The following is a 24,171-nucleotide window of genomic DNA, read 5'->3' on the forward strand; positions in this document are numbered from 1 at the left end:
GCATCAGAACTATGAGAGTTGAGTCGGCTTAGGCTGGTGCCAACGCACCGCCCCGCTCCCGCCCCGCCACGTCAGCTTTTGGCCCACTCTCACCCCACTCTCACCCCACTCTCACCACACGGTGCCAATGCATGGGCTATAGTCCCCACTCTCACTTCTCTCTCCTCCACATCACCATTTCTTTTCCACATTAAGTTATTTCACTCGATTTTGTTTAGACATTCAAAATAATGCAAGAAATTATTCAACTAAAAATGTTACCGATTACATAATAATTAATAAAAATACAAATTATGTTTCTTGTTTTTCTAAATAGCCTATATGACAAGTGTGTACTTGTGTTTGTATTTTGAACTGAAAGAGTAAAAAAAGGAAAGAAAATAAAAGAAGGAAAGAAAATAAAATAAAAACTGACATTTAAAGAATAAAAGAAGGAAAGAAAAAAAGAAAAAAAGAAAAAAAACCGACCAGGTCTCTTCTTCTACCTCTCGCCCCTCCTCCCGCCCGCGTCGCCATCGCGCCGCCCCGCCTCCCGCCCCTCTCCCGCCTCCCTCCTCCCGCCGCCAACGCGGGGCGCGCCGGGGCGGGAGCGGGCGCTACCGCCGGCGCCCCGCCGGCGCCCCTCCCTCCCGTCCCGCCCGCCTCCAGCCCCTCTCCCGCCCCGCCCCGGGCGGTAGCGCCCCGGCTGCCGCCCGCGTTGGCACCAGCCTTAGAGATAGAAGGCGGATTAGCGCTAACGTCCAGTCATCTAATTTGTAAGACATTGATCAGATCCATTATTGCTATTGAGTACTCTATTCATCCAGGAGCTATATTGGAAGTGCAAATTTTTCTATTTGTTTAGGGCAACAAAGGTGCATAGCTTTTGTAGAATCTTTTCTTCTCCAAGTCCCCAGATGGTACAAACTTTGACCTAAAAGCTGGAAAGGAGACGGTGCCCTATCATTATGTGCATGCCCGAGTCGAATCGATGGTTCAAAGAGAGGAGGAGAGCATGATATTGTCGCGAGTCGTACAAAAAGCGTTGGCTTTAGGCATGCGCACTCGAAACATGAGGCAAGGAAATGAAATGATGCCCCCTTCTCTTTTTGTTTCTCATAGGTAAAAGAGGCCCCATTGGTGAATCCATGGTAATTATTTACTGGACGAATCTTTATAATTTTCAACTTTGCAATGGCACATAGTAGTGATCTGCAAAGCTTTCAACTCATTCAAACTTTAGAGCATCTCCAGCCGCGTCCCCCAAACCGTTTCAACTCATTCAAACTTTAGAGCATCTCCAGCCGCGTCCCCCAAACCGCGCCGGATTGAGCGTTTGGGGGACGTGTTTTGTTCGTGCCGCTTTTGGGGGACGTCGCTCCCCAGCCGCGTCTCCCAAACGCCGCCCCCAAACATTTAAAATACTTTTTTTTGGCTTTTTTATTTCAATTTCCACAAACTAATACATAATTTGGAACGTGGTTTACACGAAAACATAATTGGGAACGTGGTTTTCCACAAACTAATACATAGTTTGAACCGTCGTGGACACAAATATAAAATTTTGCAAAGAAACTAAACCTAACTAGGCCGTGCATCGAAGGTTTCCTGTGTTCGCTGCTAAGAAAGAACACTCGAGGGCACACCCAGTCACCTAAACTGGAAAATCCAGCCGGTGACGGTGCCCTTGTTGGTTCTACCGAGGAAGAACAGACAGAGACCTCCGTGCACGTATTCGCAGCGAAGAAACAACACTAGTCGTCCTCCTCGTCGGTGCTGTCGCCGTGGTAGTCCCGGCGGTACCGCGTCTCGTCGAAGACCTTGACGCTCATGTCCCTGTCGCCGAAGTAGGAGAACAGGAGGATGAAGCCGGCTTGGAGGCTGTGGTGCTGCGCGAACTTCTCCCAGCCGATGTTGAGGTACATCTTGCCGCGCGCGTCGTAGATCACGTCGACGATCCACCGGTAGTAGCCGCACGCAGCCTCCCGCAGATGCATCGTGCGCGGGCGATCGTCGCCGGCGACGTAGTCGGCGAAGGAGTCCGGCAGCCTCTGGATGCCGCGCGGGTCGCCCTTGAGGACGAGGACGAACTCGAACCGCGCGTCCGGCTCCATGTCCATCTCCGACGATGATGAAGCCGGCGGCGTGGAAGGCGACGGAGAGCGTTCAGCTCTGCCGCGGCCACGACCACGACCACGGCTGCGAGATCGGCCTCCGCCTCTACCGGCCATAGCGTCGAGTCTTGTTGAGATGGTGGCGGCTAGGGTTTGGGAGAGAGGCGCTAGGGTTTGTGTGTGAGAGGGACGATGAGAGGCGGCCCTTTTATAGGCCGGAGGGAGGCGGGGAGCGGTGGCGCGCATTAACGCCGGCACGCAGAGCTAGGCGCGACGGGACGCGTCGCTGCGTCGCTGCGGGAACTGCACCGTCGCTGCGTCGCTGCGGGAACTGCACCGTCGCTGCGTCGCTGCGGGAATTGCACCGCCGCCAATAACTTTCGTCGCGAGGTAGGCGACGGTTAGGTTAAAAATTTATTGTGCCGCTGACGAGTCGGCCCCGCCACTCCCCGTCTCGCTTTTCGTTGTGTCCGGCGTCCCCGGTGCGTCCCCTGTGGGACGGGGACGGGCTCGGGGCGCCGGACACCGAATGGGGGCGCGCCGGACAAAAAAGGGCTTTGGGGGACGCGGCTGGAACGCATTTTCTGTCCGGCGCGCCCCAAATCCCTTTGGGGGACGCGGCTGGAGATGCTCTTAGAGTTTTCAGCAGTCATTCGCCAAAAAAAAAAAAACCCTGTCATTTGGGGAAATATTTGATACGTTTGTAAAACCTCTGGTCACCATTGCACCACAAGAATAAATGAGCATTTCACTCTCATCTCGTAAACATAGCTTTGTGAGGGGACTGCAATCTTTTACATAAGAAAAGACTTAAGTTTGGAAAACTTATAGAATAAAACAACAAAACGCGCTGACATTTCCCCCTTTCCTCCCTCTCTCTCATCTACAGCACTTTGAGAGGCTTCTCTCTCTCTCTCCCGGGAGCTCCTCCGACTCAACTCCAGAGGCGCCGCCGTCTGGAGAAGAGAAGGAGGGGCTGCCTGTTGTGTATATAGTAGTTGTCTTGGCGATCTGCTAGTAGTGGGCTCTATGCCCAGTAGATGGAGCGGATCTTGGGATTTCTCTAGCTAGATCCTGAGGTTTCTAGGGTTCTTCCTTCTGCTTCGTTTGCTCCTCTGGTTGGAGCACGATGCAGATGGATTGAGCGCCGCTTCCCCTAATAAATCAGAGGCTGATGGTCACCTTGTGGTGAGAAAGTATAGCGCTGTGAAGCTTCTCCTGGCCGGCTATGGCGGCGAGGGGGGGGGGGGGGGAGTGGTGGTGCATGGACTACTGTGCGCTGAAGCTTGTCCCGGCCGGCCGTGGAGGTGAGGGGGAAAAGCAAAGAAACTTATCTCTTTCTTCACCGACAAGGTGGTGGTTCGTGGTTGTGTTGCCCCTGGATGCAGCCTTTTCCCTCCGTTTTGGTAACCATGGTGGTGACCAAGACTTGGGCGAGGCAGGATCTGGAGGCACGGAGAAGATGGCAAAGGTTCTCACGCGGAAGCTCCCAATCGACGACAACCGTTGTTGCCGCTCCCGGCCGATGGGGCCGCTCCACACCTGCCGAGTTGTTGCTACTCAGAGGATTTCTCTTCCTCCAGGGTTAGAGGATTTCCTGGCCTCAGCATGACACACGTCACCGCCTCCTCACCAAGTGGTTTCGTCCCTCAATTGGATAAGGTGGCCGTCGCTGCAAGGTCAACAATGGCGTCGGTAGAGAAGGACTTGATCACATTTTCAGATTTTCCGAGAGGTCCTTTTTGCAAAAAGCAAGGACTGTTTTGTAATTTTTATTTTCTTTCGAGCCCTGCTTGTAAATGTAGCCTGCCGAGTTAATGAAGCTTCGGGTCCTCTGGACCCTTGTCTTGTTCAAAAAAAACAACAACAACAAAACACCAATTCAACCCACAAGATCATGTTAACTAATGGTTAAAAATACTAGGTTTTTCACAAAAAAGCCCGATCCTCCCCAGAAAAAAGGAAAGAAACAAAAGGATGAACAAAAAAACATAGACAGCCCACACATTTTAATTGATCTCAATCATTATGAAAGGACAAAATTATCGGTAATAGAGACATTGACTTAGTGCTGACCATGATTTCATTGAATCTAAATGAAGGGCAAGACTTAGGCAGGATTAAGTTTTACATGGGATCTATAAGAACAATTTTTTAAAAGAAAAAACATAATTGAATATTCTAGATAAAAAGGACAACACACATGTGTGTTACATATTAAAGGTAAAAAGTTTACAGCTTCAAATTCGACATACACATAGAGAACCAAGAAGGATAAATTTAGGTGTCAATAGTGTGTGAAATCCTATTCAACCAGATCTGTCACTATTTATAGTCGAATTTGTCTCTTTTTTTTTCTCCAAGTGTAGATCAAATTTTGAGTTGATTTTTTTTGGAGTTGTAAACACAACCCATAGGAATGTTATATATTATTTTCAGATTTTTTTGCATTTTTAAAATATGTTTTCTCTGGGTTGATCCTATGATCCCACCTAATAGGGAGATCCTATACAAGTCTGTCCCTCTAAATGATGGTCATGAAAATGATCACAAATGTCATATATACATGAATGATCAATTGATCATCATAACCCTATCCCACCATTGCAAAAAAACTGATTTCCGTGTGTTATGTTTGTATTGTGGACAACTATACGAGTGCACTAAACATAAAAATAAGAGGGAAAATCCAATGGAAACCACATCACGGTGAAAACATCGAAAACCAGTTGATAACTAGGCTCTAGAGTTTCTCTACAAAATCTTTCTTTGAGACAAAGGACATCTAAAAGAATTCTGTAGGATTCTTACATATAGAAAACTAGAAGGATACCCCACACGTTGCAGCGGGAATTTCTCCGATAACTCTATTTTGTAAAAAAACAAAAGGATATATGTTGATTGGAATAGGATGTTATTTGTAGGAACATGCATGATTCAATTGGCGTAAATAGTCAAGAGGCTAACTTTAAAAAACTGACTTGACATAGTTATGTAGTTGGCGGCTAAAAGTGGATGATGTGGATAATCGGATGGCTTAAAAAATAGATGATGTGACTTGCATGTAGAGTATTAATGAATATTAGTGGGGGATGACATGGACAATTGGATGACTAATAGAATGAATGATGTGGATAGCTTGCATGTTGAGATAGGTAACTTAAATGATCCTCTAGTGGGATTTTGCTTTATAAGAGATATAGATTGTCCTTTAGAGGTCATTTAATTCAAAGGATTGAACCTTCAGAAATTCATATGAATTGCTTTCTTACACTATGATCTCATAAGATTTCTAGCAAGAGATTAGGGGCTTGTCTGATACGAAGGATTTCCAAAAGAATTTGTATTAGGATTCTTACCCATATAATTTTTTTCTATTGAGATCATTTGATTCAAAGGCTCCAAAATTCCTATGGATTCCTTTCGTGCACTACAATCCCATATGATTTATAACAAGAGTTTATACCTCTTGGAAAATTTCATATGTGTCTATGACAACTAACACACGCACTCAATCTCTACTAAAATTTTCTGCATTTTTCCTATGGGGCAATCAAACAATTCCTGCAACCAATTCCTGCTATTTTCATTCCTATAGGATTTCAGATGGCAATGACATACTGTTCCTTCAGTTTTCATATTCCTATGCTTTAAAAATCCTTTGAAACAAACATGTCCTAGACCTCTTGATTTTTTTTGTATATGTCTATGACAACTATGACGTGTACTCAATCTCTATAGAAATTTTCCTGTGTTTTACTGCGGTGAAAACATTCTTGGCTTGCCTTTGTCTCTGAAAAGTGAAGGTCAGCTCCACGTGGGTACTCCATCCAAACGATGGGAGATGAGAATGACACTTGTTCGTATTGAAACTGGAGCCAAAGGGAAAGAGGTTTGATTGGAACATGTTATACAAGAACTCCTGTGTAGAACACACCCGTATCTATTATATGGGTTAGCTTCAGGCCAACCCTACCGCTGAAGTAGAAAGCATATCATATTCTAGTTTTTCCAACACTTGATAGGAAACAACTCATATAACTAATTTCTACAGTTTTTATTCTTGTAGAATTTCACATGTCATACACATATTGTTCTTACATTTTCTTATTCCTTTGTTTTTTAGTATTATTTGAATTAGACATGCCCTAATGGAGTTTACAATATGTTCGGGAGATGATATTCTATAACCACGTATAATTACAAGTACAAACTCAAATTCATTTGAAGGGTATGAAATACAAATTCCGCAACGAGTAGTGATGAACAATAAACATCACTATTCATGCTGATTTTATTCTGGCATGCCTCCCATAGACATGATTTTCAACTTAAAGTTTCACATGTTTATGGAACTTAAATATCCTAATGAGATGTGCTTTCTCTAGATATTTTCGAAAACTTTTTAAAAGTGGTTTTCACGGAGTTTCCAGTGTTACAGTACAAACTTGGCCCTCACCTAGTACCTTTTCCAAATATAATTACCCATATAATCATGTCAAAATAAATTATCATTTCGATATACATGATTAGATGACAACTTATGATCAGACTTTTTTATTTGAAAATCAGTACCATATATATTTATAGTAACAAATAATACATGGTAGAGATACACGAGCTGTCTCCAACGATTACAAAATAAAGTCTAAAAGATACTAGCAAATCTTCGAGGTCTTCAAACTCTTTCTTCTTTCAAGACACACTATTGTACTTTCCTGAAGGCAGTCAAAGATATATAACAAACCATAAATATGTAAATACCAACGAATGTTCTCCCATAATTTTAATTTGAGCCGCAATGCCAAGGCTGCGTGCAGGCGCGCAACCATTAAAGTAGTTAATCAATATCGGTAAGAGTACCAACACCAGTATGTCAGGGAATAACAACCGATCAGCCTTGTCGATGTTGATGAAGAGCCGAGAATACGAATCACCATAGTCGAGGACGTAGCAACCGGGACAAAAACTGCGAGGATAATCCTCCTCGCAGCAACCATGAGAAAAGGTCCAAGATCGATCTGGCGAAGCAAGATCTGAACACCCATACCTAGATAATTGTAATCTTTCAACACCACCATTGATGTCGGGAAGGAGATCTCGTCGTCGAATAAAAGACCGAAGATCACTTATTGCAGACGATGCCATCTCCGTTGCGGGGAAACTAACAAAAAAACAGCGACTAAAATCCTAACATAGACTACTGAAAAGACTACTTTCATTGAAAACTCCACACATAGATCGGGTCCCCACTCCTCTTGACATCGGCGAAGCCGACCTAAGGTAGGAAAACCGATCTATGAAGAAGGATGAAGTGGAGGGGCTAGGGTCTTTTCTCACGAGGCGGCAGGAACTTATGATCAGACTTGATTGGTCTCCATGATGAGATGGTTTGGTTAGGCTAGGTTTATCCAGAGTCGGCCCCACCTGTAAGCGTTGCCTCGTTTCTCTTCCCGCATCCCATCGCACAGGAGAGGAGAGCTCTCACCGGCGGGCGGCGGCGGCGGCGGAGAATCAGCAGAGATGCCGCACCGCGCTCGCCCCATGACGGGGCTGCTGGTGTTCATGGGCGTCAACGTCGTCCTCCTTAGCACCATCACGCCCGTCTACGACTTCGTCTGCTTCCATCCCTACTGGGACCGCAGGGTACATCCCCTCCCCATTTCCCTTCACCCGTTCTTCTCCACCTCCAGCACAACAACATTCACAAAGGAAACGCTCGAATCTTCCTACCTCCCCTACTTCTTCCCGCCCGGTAACTTAATTCCCAAATTGTCCTAGTATTGAACAATTCTTGCGCTTTCCCATCGTTACTGCTTCGAGCGTGCTTGCCGGCTGTTTGCGGAAATGACCGTGATCGTCGTTGATTGGGAGATACTCACCGCGTACATCACAATTCCTGGCTAGAATGAGTGGTTGAATTTTTGTTCTAGGTTTGCCCTTGCACATGTGCACATCACTTGTTTGTGGAAATGCCTGAGCGGGGACAATGGATGATTGGAGTTGCTACTCTAATTTCTTCTTTCCTGGTCGCAGATTGATAGGCCTAGGATGTGTTGTTTCGCCCTAAGAGATTATACTTGACGAGCCCGTGAGCCGTTGCATTGTGGCAATTCGTTTCGATAGGGAAAACTGCATCTGGATGTGTTTCATGACATAACCATATCCCCCTCTTCTTTATTTCCCAACAATTCACAATGGGGAGTTCAATTTTTTTTTTAGTGTCTTGTGTAACTTCTTGTCCAATTTTGCAGAGAGAACGCCGTGCAAGGGAACGTGAAGCGCTGCAGGTCAAGGGTTCTCTAGAAACTGCAAAATAAACTTTACTAGGTATGTACGTGCTTTCTGACTTTCAAACAGAAAAATATGCTTTCCCCATTCATGCGTTTCTCTCTACTCATACTATGGCATCATAGAGTGCCCTCTGGTGAAATAACTAGACTACGATGATATATTTTTTCCGCATAAAGAGGTTCCTTTTTTGTTTGTTGAGAAGCGCTCATTTGTTTACGTACCATTGTTGTGGGGAAAGCTGGAGGTTTTGCTAATGTATCTTGTAACATAACGAGTGGCGAAATTGCCTTCAATTGACACTATATATTCTTTTGATTTGTGCAGGTATCTGCTTACATTGTTAGCTTATCACACCCTCGATTCTTCATTTATGTGGGATGGTGAAAGTTCGACAACAAGTTACATCAAGGTTTTTCATTCTCGGTAGGTCATTAGATCTTGTTGCAGTACGCTCCTTCAGAATATGTCAGTTCTTTGTAATGACAAACTGAGGAACACAAGATGCGGCGCAATTATTTCTCAAAACTACACTGTTATGAAACTTTTGTCAACTTACCATTTGCATCTGGCTGTAACATAAGTACATAGAACCATCTATTTCGGTTCAGATCTGTTGTAACATAAGTACATCGTTTCATCTGGCCTCGCTACATACTATATGCAGTCTTGAAATTGTTAGTGAAGACCATTCTTCACGACTTCATCCATTTCTCTTCCCTCTATGGTTCTTCTCCCTCAACCACATGAGCAGAAGCTTGTGTCCTTGTGGGCTTGTGCACCACCAAAATGTGCAAGATGACAAAAATGCACAGGTGGGAGACAAACCCATCTTTCTTTCCCAAATTGACGGGTATGTATGTGGATTCCAATTCAAATGATACTCCCCAGCAACCAGTAAGTAGATTGTGCAAATCCATCCATGAATTTGAGCTCAAGCTGAGAAGCATCTGCAAAGAGGATTCCATTGTGCTTACTGCACTGGTGGTGACTGTACATCTGCTTTTTTTGAGCTACTCTGTCTGTTTCACTCTATAACTAGATCTCTCCTCTTCTTCGGGTTTGTTGGCTCGGCGGTGCCCGTTCCTTTCTTCATCATTGCCACAAACTCTGAATAATCTATCCTCCCATCCTATATGTTCAAGAAATTAAATCATTCATCATCAACCGAGTACCGGCTATCAGTTTGATTTATAAGCCCCTATATATGTGCAATTTAAGTACTGTGTATCGGATTGCATATCTGTAATGTGTGCTCAGTCTATGGTTGTTATTCCTTACATTGTCAGTGTCAGCTTCTGAGATGATATCCTTGATCTCTTTGGCATCATACAATCCCTTCTCCTTCAAGGCTTGCTCGAGCTCATCTTTTGTTATGTAGCTGCAACATTTATGAAATAAAACATAACTCATGGTAGATTTTCTAAACTGCAAAATCCAGGGATCTGATCTGTTGATCGTGGTGCTCAACTTACCCACTGTTGTCCTTGTCGAAGTACTGGAATGCTGTATAGAGGTGTTCCTCTCTATCCATCTTGTTCATGTGAACCGTCGCGGTGACGAACTCGTCATAGTCGATCAGTCCATTGCCATCTGCATCAGCCTGGATATATTGAAGTGTAGATGAACTTTATGAAAATCAAGCATGTAATAGAAGTGCGTTCTTGATTGCTGTGTATAGAATGAAGACTCACTGCTTCCATCAGCTGCTCAATTTCATTGTCTGACAGCTTTGTGCCCTGCTTTGCTAGCCCGTTCTTGAGCTCTTCGAGTGTGATCGTGCCGCTATTGTCTTTGTCGATGTTTTTGAACATCTCCTTGAGCCCCTTGATCTCCTCTTCCGATAAGCACCCAGCTATAACCTGACAGTACAACGTCAAGATTGACTGTCTGATGGACTGCTATGAACAAACAGTTAGATACGAGAAAAAAAAACAAATATAGTTGGTACCCTCAGTGCAGCTTTCTTGAACTGGTTCATGGCCCTGAATTGCTTCAGCCTGTTGAGAACCACGTTGTCGAGCGGCGTATCAGGTGCATCTCCGTCTTCTTTGATCCATGGGTGATCTGGCAGCTCAAATTTCACAGAACTTTCAGGCCATCTTGTTTCTCACGAGAATCTTCATATGACATGAATCAGATTTGGGAGAGCGCTTACTGAGGACTTGGAAGGCCGTGAGCCTCTCCTTGGGGTTGATGTTGAGCATCTTCTTGACAAGATCCTTGGCACCTGAGGAGATGGTTGGCCACGGATCGCCGTTGAAGTCGACCTGTCCACGCAGGACAGCGGTGAAGATGGCGTTCTCGTTCTCGGCCCAGAATGGTGGGACACCGGCGAGGAAGATATAGAGCATGACGCCGATGCTCCAGATGTCAGCCTCCGGGCCGTACCGCCGCTTGAGCACCTCGGGCGCGATGTAGTAGGCGCTGCCAACGATGTCCCGGAACACCTCGCCTTCCTTGAAGAAGACGGAGAGGCCGAAGTCGGTGGCCTTGAGCGGTGAGTCTTCCCCTTTGCTCAGCAGGAGGAAGTTCTCCGGCTTGAGGTCCCGGTGCATCACCCCCATGGAGTGGCAGGTATGCACGATGCCGACGATGGCGCGGAGGAGCGCCGCGGCGGCTCGCTCCGTGTAGTGCCCCTTGGCGATGATCCGGTCGAAGAGCTCGCCGCCGGCGCAGAGCTCCATGACGAGGTGCACGTTGTGCTTGTCCTCGTAGGCGCCGCGGAGGTCGACGATGTTGGGCTGGCCGGAGAGGTGGTACATGATCTGCACCTCCCGCCGGACGTCCTCCACGTCCTCCCTGGTCGCCAGCTTCCGCTTGGCGATCGTCTTGCACGCCAGCTTCTCGCCGGTGGAGCGGTGCGTGCACAGGTGGGTCACGCCGAACTGGCCGCGCCCGAGCTCCTTGCTGATGGAGTAGGTGGCGCGCACGTCCTCCATGGCGCGCCCGAGCACGTCGCCCAGCGGGGCCGGCGGCTTGCTGCCCGCCTTGGCATTGGGGGCCGCCGGTGGAGCGGGGACGGTGCTCCCGGTCGACGACGACGCAACGGGCTCCACCTTTGGGGCTGCGGGCGGCGCCGGCGGCTCCTTGCTGTCGTCGCCGGCGTGGCCGGCACCCTTGGAGCAGCATTGGCCCATGGCTCTCCGAGGGAGACACAGGCATGCATGGAGTACCAGCCAAAAGAGGGACCCACATGCAGCATTCTGCGCTTTGTTTGGAAGGCTTGTTTGTGACGAGGAGGAAAAATGGATATGGAGCTTGGAAGGCGTGGAGGGATTGGCGGCAAGGAGCGGCGGATATAGCTTGCTTGCTCACTTGCTGCCACTATTTGTTTGCTCTCTGTGTTTTCCATTCTGTTAGTAGGATGCTCCAATGTTGTACCCGTGGTTGTCAGTTGCTGACACGCCTACCAAAATAACTTCAAATCGCGTGTTACGCTTGTATTTGGCATGATTTTTTCCTAAAAGATTTACAGTTTTGCAGCAAATAAGTTAACCTGTATGCAGTGATTATGCTGGGAACTGACTAGATGTCCCTTGTCATCACACCTCGTTCAGAGAAACATTTGACATGGTCAATCCACACAACAACTTACCAAATTTTCACATGACACTGCCGGTGTGTTCCCATGATAGAGAACACTGCCCCGGTGTGTTCCACACAGCAAATAACAATTTAACCTTGAGATGCAGTCTGCCCGTAAACTTATGATGTGTGGACTCAAGACCAGATGGTGGATACAAGGGAAGCAACATGACATGTCCATGTTCTTGGTAGCCAAAGAATTTTTGCGTTCAGAATTTTTTAGCATGCGTCTCTGTGTGCACACACTGACATCTTCAGTTAACATATATGCAATTGGTCGCTGATGACCATACATTGGAATGAACCAAAAACTAGGTTAATCTTCAGTTAGTTCATCAATCATCACTAATTAAGTTATCCATGGTAGATTCTATCAAGAAGAAACTTCAGTTCAGTTTAGAAGAAACAAGCAATTGCGCAGTCGATTAGCTATGGTTCGTGGTACAATTAAGGAACCATAATCACCAGTTGGGCGAGGGAGGACCGGAGGAGTGGTTGCAACTAGCTAGCTAGGTAGAGAGTTCCATCCATTACTGATCGTTAGTGTCCCGATTCATTGCTGTTACCATTACATTGTCACAAATAATGGGGAAAAAAAGGACAGATATATCCTGCTAGCCAAGCACTGTTGCTAACCACATCTGTTTGCCATGGCTCATAACACATAATCATCAGAAGCACAAGAAGGAGCCAAGCAGGAGGAGGATGAAGAGGAGGTAGGAGAAGAAGATGCTGTCTGCAGAATATGCATGGTGGCGCTAGGTGAAGGGGGCAGTGTTCTGAAGCTGGAGTGCCATTGCAAGGGCGAGCTCGCTATGGCGCACCGGGACTGCGCCCTGAAATGGTTCGGCATCAAGGGCAACAACAACTGCGACGTCTGCGGCCACGACGTTCTCAACCTTCCCGTTACACTCCGCCGTGTTTGTGACGACGCCCCTCCGCCGCTGGTACTACCATCTCTCGCTGCTGCCGCAACTCCTGGCAATGACAATGGCGGTTGCAGTGGGTTCAGGCGGCACGGCACGGCGATCCTGGTGGTGGTGAGCATGCTGGCTTACTTCTGCTTCCTGGAGCAGCTGCTGGTTGACGACCACGGCACCACCGCCCTCACCAGCTCCCTTCCCTTCGCGGGCGTCCTCGGCCTCTTCTCCTCCCTCATCATCACCAAGATGGTCTCCAGGAGATACGTCTGGATCTACTCCGCCATCCAGTTCCTCTTCATCGTCCTCTTCACCCACCTCTTCTACAGGTACGTGCAGCTGCAGGCCGTCATCGCCATCATCCTCTCCACCTTCCTGGGGTCCAGCGTCGCCATCTGCGCCAACACTGTGCTCCAGATCATCAGGTGGAGGTCCAGGCGGTTGCCGCTGACGCAGATTCACACCTCCAGGCTGCTCAGCCATAGCAATAGATTTTGCTGCATTCTCCACTCAAGCTCTCTGTTATCATTTCTTCTTCCCCTTGTTCTCTCAGATTTTGTGTATATAGCTAGCTGTGGCCTGCCCTTGTTCTCCCAGATTTTGTGTATGAAGACAAAGTTTGAAATACGAAAAAAGAAGGATGTAAGCAAAGTATTTCTTGCTTTTATTCATTCGATTCTAATGTTTGTATTCTCAACATACACTTCCAACTGCCCAAAGCTGACACCTAGCTATCCACCTCCCGATCGCGGAACCTCAAAACTTGTCGCCAGCATTGAGTGGTCCAATGATGTGATGCCCTACAACTCATCCTTCAGGTTTGAACCGGAGCTCTCCTCATGAGCAGGGGTCGAACCTGAGCTCTCAGTGTGTGCTGCCGACGAGTCTGGGCGCTTCAACTTGAAAGGGATGCCAGCATGCTTCTTGATGAACCTGTACATTTCCACAATCGTCCTGTCCCCCTCAAAAGTTATCTGCAAAGTTTAGCCAAAACAATCAAACAAACAAATTAAATTGGTATACGCAATGCAGCACAAAAAGCAGATTTCTCAGGTTCCCCAATTGACTAAAGCTCCATAGTGTTCTTGTGCCCATTTCTGGCTGTGGGCTTTTAGCTAGATGTCCTTAATAATCTACAATGGTATATATGCAGATTTGCATATATACCATTGAATTGGTATACGCAATGCAGTACAAAAAGCAGCTTTCTCAGGTTTCCCAATTGACTAAAGCCCCATAGTGTTTTTGTGCCTATTTCTGGCTGTGGGCTTTTAGCTAGTTGTCCTTAATAATCTACAATGGTATATATGCAGGTTTGCAGGGATCTACACATGGAATCTTTTTTAGCAAGAACCCGAAGAAGGACCAATCGGCAGATTTGAGTTATGCATTAAAGTTTTTTTTATGTGGAGTTATGCATTAAACTTAAACATGCATATTTTAATCTGAGTTTAAGGAGTCTAGAGATGGTCGAAAGATGCATATATTGCCACCAACTAGAAGATGATATGCACAGTAATAGACACGTCGCTAAATAAGAGGTGAGACATTGTATTTAAGAACTTACAGGCTCAAAGCCTTTCTTCCCAGCTGGAAAAAAGAGTATCGTGGGGAATCCATCAGGCTGAAACAGGAAGCAAGTGTCAATTGCATATTCTGGAAACTATTACATGGTTGTGAACGAAAAAATCGAGCATGTATATTTTCCATGTATAAATATAAGAAAAGTGATTAGAAGAAAAACAGATCTAAATGAAACACAGGTTTAAAGCGTCAGTATGTTGGGGAATCAGACCTTCATAAATATCAGTAGTGCTTAATTAACTTATCTCTGTCTCCTAACATCACGTATTTCTAACAGCCTATTAAGACCTATGCTATGCACAGGCTGGGCTATCTCTTTAGTCAACACAAGAATTTACCATGATGCACATGAATAAATATGTGCTGGAATAAATGTACTTTCGCATATATATGGCAGCAGACAAATAATGGATCTATACTTTTTGTGCACTATAAACAAGTGCAACTGCAGAGTTGAGCGAGAAAGGGTTAATGTAACTTCCACATGTTCTAAAATAGCAATATTCTATAATGAGCATGTCCAGGTTTTGTGACTGCTGATGGCCTGCCATGACAAAACTTGGGACAACTTTAGTACTCCTTCAGGCCCTAAATACTTGTCGCAAATTTAGGAAAAATGTAGGCTAAAATCTGTCTAGATTAATTGAACCCACGACAGGCATTTAGGGCTGGAGGGGGTAAGTAATATCCAGTTTGAAGAAAACCATAGGAAAACGGTCAAAGACAACAGACAACAGACACCAACACTAACCTTGGCACGAGGGTGCTCGTTGTTTGTGCCATCCATTTTGGCTATTACAAGGGAGTCGATGCCATGAAGAAGCTTGGCCAGCTTGTTGTAAGTAGGCTCTAGTGTCTGACAATGCCCACACCATGGTGCATATATCTGCATCCAAATGATGTCGTGTTACAGACAATTAAAAGGTTCCATCTTCTCAAATACCTGCAAAAACATACCTCCAGAAGCACATCTTTTGATTCATCCAGAACTATTTGATCTAAATTCTTGCCAACAACAACTTTGACATCCTCTTCGTTCTACATGGGTATACAAAGATTGTGTCAATGTTGTATGAATAATGATGTACGAAGGAGATATGAGATCATTCTTCTCGACTCACAGATTCAGGTACTGGGTCAGACTTGTAGAATGGTGTGAGCTTGTCCTCAAGGAAATCTTGCGCAAATTCCTGGGTATTACAAAAAAAGGCATGATTATTTAAGGAACATAGTAATTTCTGATCCATCCTCGCTAGTACTAGCAGAGCCTTCCAATAAACAATGAAAACAGCAATGACTATAGTGGCTCGAAAAATGTAATTTGTACAGAAAGTGTTAATTTGGAAAAAGATGAGAAAATGCACTGAGATCAGATTTTCAAGCAACATGCAGTTAAGTATGGCTGAAATATACAATCGTAAAAAGGAAATCATAAATCAAATAGTAACATTTAGCAAAAAAACAGGTACGTCAGCTAAAAAAGTAGTAACATAGCAGATACTCTCTTAGGAGGTTGTAAACCTTATTCTATCTTTTCAATGAAATGAAGCGCAAAGGTCCTTTGCGTTTTCTCGAAAACATAGCAGATACTCTCTTGCAGCTGTTGACCACACTCTGAAGATTTCACTTCTACGCTGGTACCGAATTTCCAAGCATATTTCAGCAATTACCTTAATGTTGTCCAGTGAAATTTCACCACTAAGGAAAAACTTCTTAGCGTCTTCATTCCCAGTGTAAGCAAGAACCTGCAAAGTAATCGGAGTCAAATTACTGCATTCTGTTTCTGTCAAATAAATCAATTCTCAGTAAAATAAGATTGACAATAGAGGCATTACTGTGGTCTCTTGTCCAGTAATTCCAAAGTAATTGGCAACAGGTTCACCAACTTCCTCACTGTCTCGCTCCACAAAGACAAATAAAAGCTGCATTTGAGGCACATACTTCATCAGTGCTTAGTGAGATATCCACATGAACAAACCCACGTTACAAAGAAATTAAGTTGTGAGTTGGATGCAGGATTGGGTTATACATCATGTAACACGAGAAGGTAAGGAGTTCATCAATCACTTGACCTATCAAGAAGAAAAATTACCTCTCCCTTGAATGGTTTTGCTGCTTCCTTAAAGATGGGCAGAAATTTTGAGGCCTCGCTTGCAACAGCAAATAGTAAAACCTGAATCACAAAACAGAACACAGTACATCAGTAATGGGGTATTAAAACATGTGCCAGACAACATGAGAATCCCATGGCAGACGACTTGACATACCTGCTTCTTGATTTGGCTTTCAAAGATTGCAGGGGCGTTCTCCTGTGTGAGGATGGTGATCAATGGAAGCTTGTTCGCCGACACAAACTCAGCAATGGCAGATGCTCTGAACTCACCATCTGCACGATGTACGTATATTATACCCGATTCGACAGTCAAACCATCTAATATGCATGGAAAGAAAATGCGGCTGCTGGAAGCTGAAGTAAGTTTAAGTATGGGGAATACCGTATATGGTCACTTTCTCCTCCTCCTTCTTAAGCAAGACTACGGCTGGGCGCTTGGACTCAGGGTCAATGTGGAAAAGCTTAGCTACATCAGGGCTAGCGGTCTGGTAAAAGTTGACGGTGTCTTCCAGCCTTGAAGCAGCAGCAAGCTCATCGCTGTGAGAACCCTACAACAGCATTTGAAAACAGAAGGATGTTTGATCACCAAACCACAGTCTGCAATAGCTAATCATACAAGCACATCCCGAATGATAATCATACAGCATTTGACTTTCTGATGATTTGGAATTTGTTCTCAGCACATGGAAGCAGAACATGCATTCAGTAAAAAACAGGTAGCGGCATTGCATTTAGGGTCAGCGTCTCTTACAAACAAAGAAAGAGGGACGGGTAACATGGCCCGATCTGGTTGCAATTTGAAGCAATAATTAGGTTGACTTGACTGCATCGAGAACGTGCACGCACGAGAAGGTAAGTGGCGTACCGAGAGGGACTCGAGGAAGGCGAGAACGGCGGTGTCGTCGCCGGTGACGATCCTCTCGGCTTCGTCGGCGGTGGTGATGTTCTGCACCCCGGGCCCGAGCTTCTTCGTGATCCAGGCGACGATGGCATCCCTGCAGAAAACAAACAAATCCCCAACGAATGAGTGACTGAACTGTATTTGGGGGGTGCTCTGGCGGGTATACTCCTTAGTTGGTCACATACTTGGTCCTCTCGCCGGTGTAGTCCTTGTGCACGCCGTCGATGAAGAAGAGTAGGGTGGGGAATCCCTGCACACCGTACTGCTCCGCGAGCTCCGCCTCGTCGGTGGCGTCGACCTTGGCGAGCGCGACGTCGAGGTTGTGGAGGGCGAGGTGGGTGGCGGCGGCGGCGTAGTCCGGCGCGAGCGCGCGGCAGTGGCCGCACCAGGGCGCGTAGAACTCGACCATGGCGTGGCGGCGCGCGGCGAGGAAGGAGGAGAAGTTGGCGGCGGTGAGGGGCACGACGTGGGTCTCGTCGATCTCGGCGTCGGAGGAGGAGGAGGAGGGGTCGGGGTCCTCGAAGAGGTCTTCGTCGTCGTCGTCGGAAGGGGAGCCCTCCTGGAGCCAGCCCTCGGGGTCGTCGGCGGCGATGTCGTCGGCGTTGTCGATGATGTAGTCCAGGTCGTCGTCGCGGGCGGCGGCGGCGGCGGCGGAGGCGGAGACGGAGACGAGGAGGAAGGGAGTGGCCAGAAGGAGGAAGAGGAGGAGAGATCGAGGCATCGCCATGGCCGCTGTGGAAGCAGAGATACAGCAGGCAGGCGGTGAATTCCGACAGAGATGAGAAGTAGTACTACTGTAGTAGCGGAGTATTTGAGAAGAAAGGGGGCGAGGAGGGCGTGACTCACTTAGCAACGGGGCAAAAACCAAATTCCGTTGGAAATGATATGGTTCGTGATGCTAATCCTACTTGATTCATGTACATTTCACATGAATCGTCACATAAATAAATCCACCAACGGCCGGATCAAGTAGCTTATAGCTAGCATATATGCACAATTATGTTTTGTTCACATGTAAAACTCTCAACATCATGAGAACCAAGAGTTTTATGATACCACCCAAAACACTATTAGGTTATTAGACAATTTTCAAGTGAGTTTAATTATCGAAATCATTCTCATAGTAGCACTGGCACATTTAACCACATGTAGGCAAGCAAATATATCAGATCTTTACATAGAACAACTACTAGTGTCTAGTGATAAGAGTAAGAAGAGAAGCACATAGTATCGGAAGGCAACACACAACATCACCATGGCCGTTGTTGATGTCACTCATAGTATCGTAAAGTCGTCGATTCTACAGAGGTCGGCATGAATGAAGCGAGCCGGCTAGGACGAAGTAAGTTCGCGATGAAGAACTTGAACAACAACAGGGTAACGCGGCGTGGTGCCGAGTTGTCGATGGAGACCATGAAGCCGACGCTTGGTGATGTCGCACCCGCGAGCTGCACGTATGAGCCCCTGTCATGAGATTATACCGAAGAACTTGAATAGCAGGAAGCAGTTGACCCGAGGCACTCCCCAGAAACCTTATCGTCCGCCTCTCTATGTAGGATCTCAGCATAGGGGGTAAATATGCAAGTGATCCATTGTTAGGGTACCATCTACCCTCTTTAGTAAAAAATGAACTAACTTGATGATGTCATGGATAAAAGTTAGTTCAATTTTAGACAAAAATGATAAAGAGTGCCCTAATAGTGAACCACTTGCATCACCAATAGGGGGTATCGACGCCATGCTCTCCCGGCCGACCATGCACATGGTCGCCTTTATGGGGAAGAACAGAGGACGATGCATGAACTGAAACTCACGATAAGGGAGATAGAATGGTTGAACACTCTCTAGATCTATTCTGTCTACCATCGGTAGCAAGTTTCACTCAATGTCAGCTTGGTACTAAGGCGTCATAGGATTACCCTCTGGTGGAGCTTATAAGTCACACTCCTCGGCCTTTCGTGAACTTCCTAGAGATTTCCCCAATCTCCCGCACCGTGACTAGAATTGTTGCTCATATATGTGTTCTCTCAAGATCACCATTTAGGATGACGTCTTCAGCTCACACAGAGTTGCTTAGAACACATTAAGGCACAGTCAACCTGCCTTACAGTAGTTATGAGAGAATTGCATCTGCAATAGAGTGAGAGTATACATTTTTCTCTCAACTCAGTTGTTCCGACTTGTTTTCCTAGGTCCTACTTCACGGGATCTTTGATCACATAGGTTGGATCACCCCCCCGGGCAACTCATGTTGGTCTCAAACCCATATCCATCGATGCAAGGACTATCATGCTTCTTGGTTGTCCTTTTGTGAAAGGGTATGCCAGATTCTTAGCCATTTGGATATAGTCCAACGCTATAACTTCAGAGTTTTTCAGTTTTCTGACAGACCTTAGTCTCCTCTTGACATGTTTTGAACCCTTCATATCATCATTGGAACTGTTCAATTTGACAATCACTATTTGGTTATCACGGTTCATAAGGATAGCCGGTATGGGTTTCTCAACCATCGGCAACTCCGTCAAGAGCTCATGAAGCCATTTCGCTTGGACTATTGTTGCGTCTAATGATGTGAGTTCCGCTTCCATTCTTGATCCCGTTAAGATGGTATGCTTGTAAGAGTGAATTCCATAGATCATGGTTCCCATTATATAGCGCATCACTATCTCATGAGCATGCCAATGATCATTTCCCGGGTTGGCCACAAACCAGCTTAGTTTGCACACAACAAACGAGATGCCAGGCCTTGCGGCGCATGCCAAATGCATAAGCGGATTAATGATTTGAGAGTATCCCAATTGATCCCTCGTTGAATTCTCATTCTTTCGAAGCAAGACACTAGGGTCGGAGAAGATTTGCAATTAGCATAGCCAAACTGCTAAACACATTCTCAACATAATGTGATTACACAAGTACAATCTCATTATTCTCATCTCTCAATAACTTGATGTTTAAGGTAACATCAGCTTCTCCAAGGTATTTCATCTTAAAACATTGAGATGCAAAGGTTTTGAACTCCTCAACTACTTTTAGGCTTGTCCCAAAAATTGGTATGTCATCCACATACAAGCATAGGACAACTCCGTCGCCCTCACCATGACAATAGTACACACATTTGTCGGCTTCATTTGAAATAAAAGACCCCAGATCTCGAAGTTCTTTCAAACTTCTCATACCATTGCTTTGAAGCTTGTTTGAGGTCATACAAAGATTGTTTTAACTTACACACCTTCGTTTCTTGACCTTTCAATTTAAACCCATCAGGCAGTTCCATGTAAATTTCCTTGTCCAACTCTCCATTTAGGTTAGTTATCTTAACATCCATTTGATGAACGAGAAGACCAGGTGAGACGGTCAATCATAGTAGTACTCGAATAGTGGTCAATCTCGTTGCACGCGAGTAGGTATCAAAGAAATCTTCGCCTTTCTTTTGAGTATAGCCCTTGGCTACAAACGGAGTTTTGTACTTTATAATAGTACCATCAAGTCGAAGCTTCTTCTTAAATACTCATCTTTATCCTACATATTTGCACCATAAGGACGTTCAACTAACTTACACATTCCACTAGCTAAGATGGAGCCTATATTACTATGAACTGCCTCGTTCCAATAGTTTGCATCCGAAGAATGAGAGCTTCTAAAGTGGTTGTGGGAGTATCATCCAGGAGATACACAATTAAATCACCACCAAATGAATTTACAATCCTCGGCCCCTTGCTCTTTGTGGGAGCCTTAAGGCCATCCTCCCCATCCGAATCTGAACTCTCATCATCATCATCAAGCTCCATATGATTTTTAGTAACTGGATCAGATTTCCAACTAGACATGATTTGCATATCTATCGTAGGAAATATATCCTCAAATAATGTAGCATTTCTTGATTCAAATATGGCGCTGACATTCATATCATTTACTCCATATTTCACCACAAGAAATCTATAAGCAATGCTATGAGGAGCATAGCCAAGAAATATACAATCTATGGTTTAAGGTCAAAGCTTACGTTTTTGTTGATTAGCAAATTCACTTTCAACAACAAACCCAAGTTCGTAAGTAGGATTGTAGGAGAGTGTTAGCCTTTTATTTTCCCATTTCTCAAATAGGGTTATCTCTTTGTTCTTGATTGAAATATGGTTTAGGACATGACACAAAATCAATATAGCCTCCCTATTATTCCTTGGATAAGCTAGCAGTGTCTAACATGGCGCTAACCAAATCTGAGAGAGTCTTGTTTTTTTCCTTTCAACAATCCCATTGGATTGTCAGGAATTGGGAGGCCCCCTCTCATGGATTATAACATGTTTCGAATAGAATAAATCGAACTCATTAGAAAATTACTCTCCACCACGACCTGGCTGAACTTTTTTTTATCTCTCTTTAAAGTTGATTTTCAACTTGCACCTTATAAATTTTAAAGAAACCGAGAGCCTCATCTTTAGTATTCATGAGATACACATAATAGTACATAGTGGAATCATCAATTGAAGTTAGAAAATACCTCTTTCCACCTTTTTTCAACACACCATTCATCTCACATTTATATTAGTGAATAAGATCAAGTGGTGCCAAGTTTCTTACCTACGTCGCCTTATGAAGCATGTGAGGCTGCTTTTCTTGGACACAAACATGACACTTGGAGCCTTTCACTAAAGTGAATTTCGGAATTAAAATCATGCTAGCAAGCCACGATATACAACCAAAATTAATATTTCAAAGTCGTGGATGCCAAATATTAGTCTTGTTAATACTAGCACATAAATGGTTTACAACATTATCATAGTGAATGGATCGTAGCGAACAAGAGGGGGGGGGGGGGGGGGTGAATGGCGCTACGGCAAGTTTTAGTCTTTTTCAATTTTTATGCAACGGAAGGTAAAGGTGCGAACTTTTAGCAATAGGGGTGATCCTACAATGAATATCGGACGAGTGCAACAAGTAAAGGAATCAACAAGATAACGAGAGTAAGGAGCGAGACAACCGGGGGGCGCGAGGCGAGTCGAGGTTTGTTTCCCGCAGTTCCTTCCACTAAAGGAAGTGCGTCTGCGTTGAGGAGGTGCTAGTCTCACACAAGAGACTAGGCGGCCACACCATGAAGGTAGGCCTCACCCTCTTCCTCGAGAGAGCTCCACGGAGGTGCTCTCCCTCTTCCACTAAGGCACCGGTCGAGGCGGTGATTCCTTCACAAGGTTGGGGCGAGCTCCACACACAAGGATGCTCCCAACACCCTATGGATCTAGTACATCACCAAGCTAGACTCCATAGCTGCACATCTCCAATGCTCCACCATAGGAACCCATCACCAATGCTCCACCATAGGAACTCTTCCAATGCTCCACCAAAGGAACTCTCCAATGCTCCACCAAAGGAACTCTCCAATGCTCCACCAAAGGAACTCTTCTCCAAGATCCACTAAAGGAACCCTACCACCAAGATCCACTAAGGAATAGCTAGTATTGGTGAAATCTCTCTTGGTAGAACTATAGATCGGGGTCTCCTCCACCTATCCTCAAAGTTTGGGCAAGATTGGTTGGATGGGGAAGGAGATCCTCAAGGATTAAGCTCAGCAACAATGGAGGAGAGAGAGGGGGAAGAGATAAAATCGTGTTGGGGAAGAAGGGGCCCTTAAATAGGCTCCTCCAAATCCAACCGTTATGTCCAGATTTGGCCTAAGCGGTACTACCGCTTTGGGTAAGCGGTACTACCGCTCTGAGTTCTAAATCCTTCCAGATCTGGTCAAAGGACGCAGAGCGGTACTACCGCACGAGGTACCGCTTGAGGTACCGCAATAGGGTCCAAACCATACTGGATCCAAAGCGGTACCAGAGCGGTACCAGGGCGGTACGGCCGTAACTCGGTTACGGTACCTAAGCGGTACCTTGAGCGGTACTACCGCTCGTGAGCGGTACTACCGCCCCAGGTACTGCAGGGGTACCGCGGCGTGTTTCTGGGGGACGAATACAGCGCAGACTCAGAGCGGTACCGAGGGCGGTACCTATAGGGGTAGCGGTACTACCGCTACAGGTACTGGTAGTACCGGCCTGGCTAAATCTGGTTTTCTTCCCTTTTTCTCTCCAACCATGTCACCTCGCTAAACACACACAAAACCAGAAAACCTATCAACTACGCTCCAGTCTTCCGATCTTGACGCGTCCGGCGAGGTCACCGTGCTCTTGCAAATCTAACAATGATACTCAAGGCACACGGTGAGATTACTCAAGTGTTGTCATCAAACACACAAAACTTGGGGTGTGAATTTTGCTCTGACAATCTCCCCCTTTTTGGTGTTTGATGACAACACAAGAGTTGACAATAACATATGATATTATGATGAGATCAATAGATTTGCAAAAACTCGACGGAGCTCCCCCTACACATGTGCATATCATGAATATGTATTTGAATACAAATACCCATGTTATAGAGACATCACTCCCCCTAGTTTTTACAAACCAAGCACATTTGCAACATAGATAAATGACATGTTCAAGTAGCATATGCACAATATGGAGGCAACATAAGATCATGCACGGAGATTTGGGTGAAGTTATCATACCATCGCCTTGAGAATACCCAAACTCACAATAGGATGCCTCCATGGGGTTGTTGATGTAGCCATAAGACAAGATAAGCAACTAGAACCAAACGGCTACAAACAACAAAAGGTCCCCATCCACCTAGGAA

The 24,171-nt window shown here is 45.5% G+C and overlaps 4 protein-coding genes across 4 annotated transcripts; 2 read left to right on the forward strand and 2 right to left on the reverse strand.

The window, feature by feature from the left end:
* Positions 1-7,515: 7,515 nt before the first annotated feature.
* Positions 7,516-9,024, forward strand: LOC127294788 (uncharacterized). Its single transcript, XM_051324686.2, has 3 exons — positions 7,516-7,739; positions 8,348-8,423; positions 8,712-9,024. Exons 1-2 carry the CDS (start codon positions 7,617-7,619, stop codon positions 8,411-8,413), a joined length of 189 nt encoding a protein of 62 aa, XP_051180646.1. The 5' UTR covers positions 7,516-7,616; the 3' UTR covers positions 8,414-8,423; positions 8,712-9,024.
* On the reverse strand, positions 8,900-11,677 carry LOC127294787 (calcium-dependent protein kinase 25). Its single transcript, XM_051324685.2, has 6 exons — positions 10,543-11,677; positions 10,336-10,451; positions 10,079-10,246; positions 9,860-9,987; positions 9,666-9,765; positions 8,900-9,516 (listed from the first exon to the last, which is right to left on the reverse strand). The coding sequence occupies exons 1-6, from the start codon at positions 11,522-11,524 to the stop codon at positions 9,412-9,414; spliced, it is 1,599 nt and encodes a 532-aa protein (XP_051180645.1). The 5' UTR covers positions 11,525-11,677; the 3' UTR covers positions 8,900-9,411.
* Positions 11,678-12,647: 970 nt separating this feature from the next.
* Positions 12,648-13,688, forward strand: LOC127347460 (uncharacterized). Its single transcript, XM_051373644.2, has 2 exons — positions 12,648-13,622; positions 13,666-13,688. Exons 1-2 carry the CDS (start codon positions 12,722-12,724, stop codon positions 13,686-13,688), a joined length of 924 nt encoding a protein of 307 aa, XP_051229604.1. The 5' UTR covers positions 12,648-12,721.
* Positions 13,536-18,287, reverse strand: LOC127347459 (protein disulfide isomerase-like 1-4). Its single transcript, XM_051373642.2, has 12 exons — positions 17,676-18,287; positions 17,455-17,584; positions 16,972-17,137; positions 16,744-16,862; positions 16,569-16,649; positions 16,312-16,398; positions 16,147-16,221; positions 15,598-15,666; positions 15,434-15,514; positions 15,228-15,362; positions 14,460-14,516; positions 13,536-13,866 (listed from the first exon to the last, which is right to left on the reverse strand). The coding sequence occupies exons 1-12, from the start codon at positions 18,215-18,217 to the stop codon at positions 13,693-13,695; spliced, it is 1,716 nt and encodes a 571-aa protein (XP_051229602.2). The 5' UTR covers positions 18,218-18,287; the 3' UTR covers positions 13,536-13,692.
* Positions 18,288-24,171: the final 5,884 nt, after the last annotated feature.

Source organism: Lolium perenne, chromosome 4, assembly GCF_019359855.2.
Source record: "Lolium perenne isolate Kyuss_39 chromosome 4, Kyuss_2.0, whole genome shotgun sequence".
NCBI lineage: Eukaryota > Viridiplantae > Streptophyta > Magnoliopsida > Poales > Poaceae > Lolium > Lolium perenne.

Coding starts and splice junctions, on each gene's coding strand:
- LOC127294788 (XM_051324686.2), top strand. CDS start 7,617: ATGCCGCACCGCGCTCGCCCCATGACGGGGCTGCTGGTGTTCATGGGC. Junction 7,740..8,347: donor ATCCCTACTGGGACCGCAGG/GTACATCCCCTC, acceptor CCAATTTTGCAG/AGAGAACGCCGTGCAAGGGA.
- LOC127294787 (XM_051324685.2), bottom strand. CDS start 11,524: ATGGGCCAATGCTGCTCCAAGGGTGCCGGCCACGCCGGCGACGACAGC. Junction 10,452..10,542: donor CACGGCCTTCCAAGTCCTCA/GTAAGCGCTCTC, acceptor TTGAGCTGCCAG/ATCACCCATGGATCAAAGAA. Junction 10,247..10,335: donor TCAAGAAAGCTGCACTGAGG/GTACCAACTATA, acceptor TTGTACTGTCAG/GTTATAGCTGGGTGCTTATC.
- LOC127347460 (XM_051373644.2), top strand. CDS start 12,722: ATGGTGGCGCTAGGTGAAGGGGGCAGTGTTCTGAAGCTGGAGTGCCAT. Junction 13,623..13,665: donor CTGCCCAAAGCTGACACCTA/GCTATCCACCTC, acceptor ACTTGTCGCCAG/CATTGAGTGGTCCAATGATG.
- LOC127347459 (XM_051373642.2), bottom strand. CDS start 18,217: ATGGCGATGCCTCGATCTCTCCTCCTCTTCCTCCTTCTGGCCACTCCC. Junction 17,585..17,675: donor TACACCGGCGAGAGGACCAA/GTATGTGACCAA, acceptor TGTTTTCTGCAG/GGATGCCATCGTCGCCTGGA. Junction 16,399..16,568: donor CAAAACCATTCAAGGGAGAG/GTAATTTTTCTT, acceptor CCTCAAATGCAG/CTTTTATTTGTCTTTGTGGA.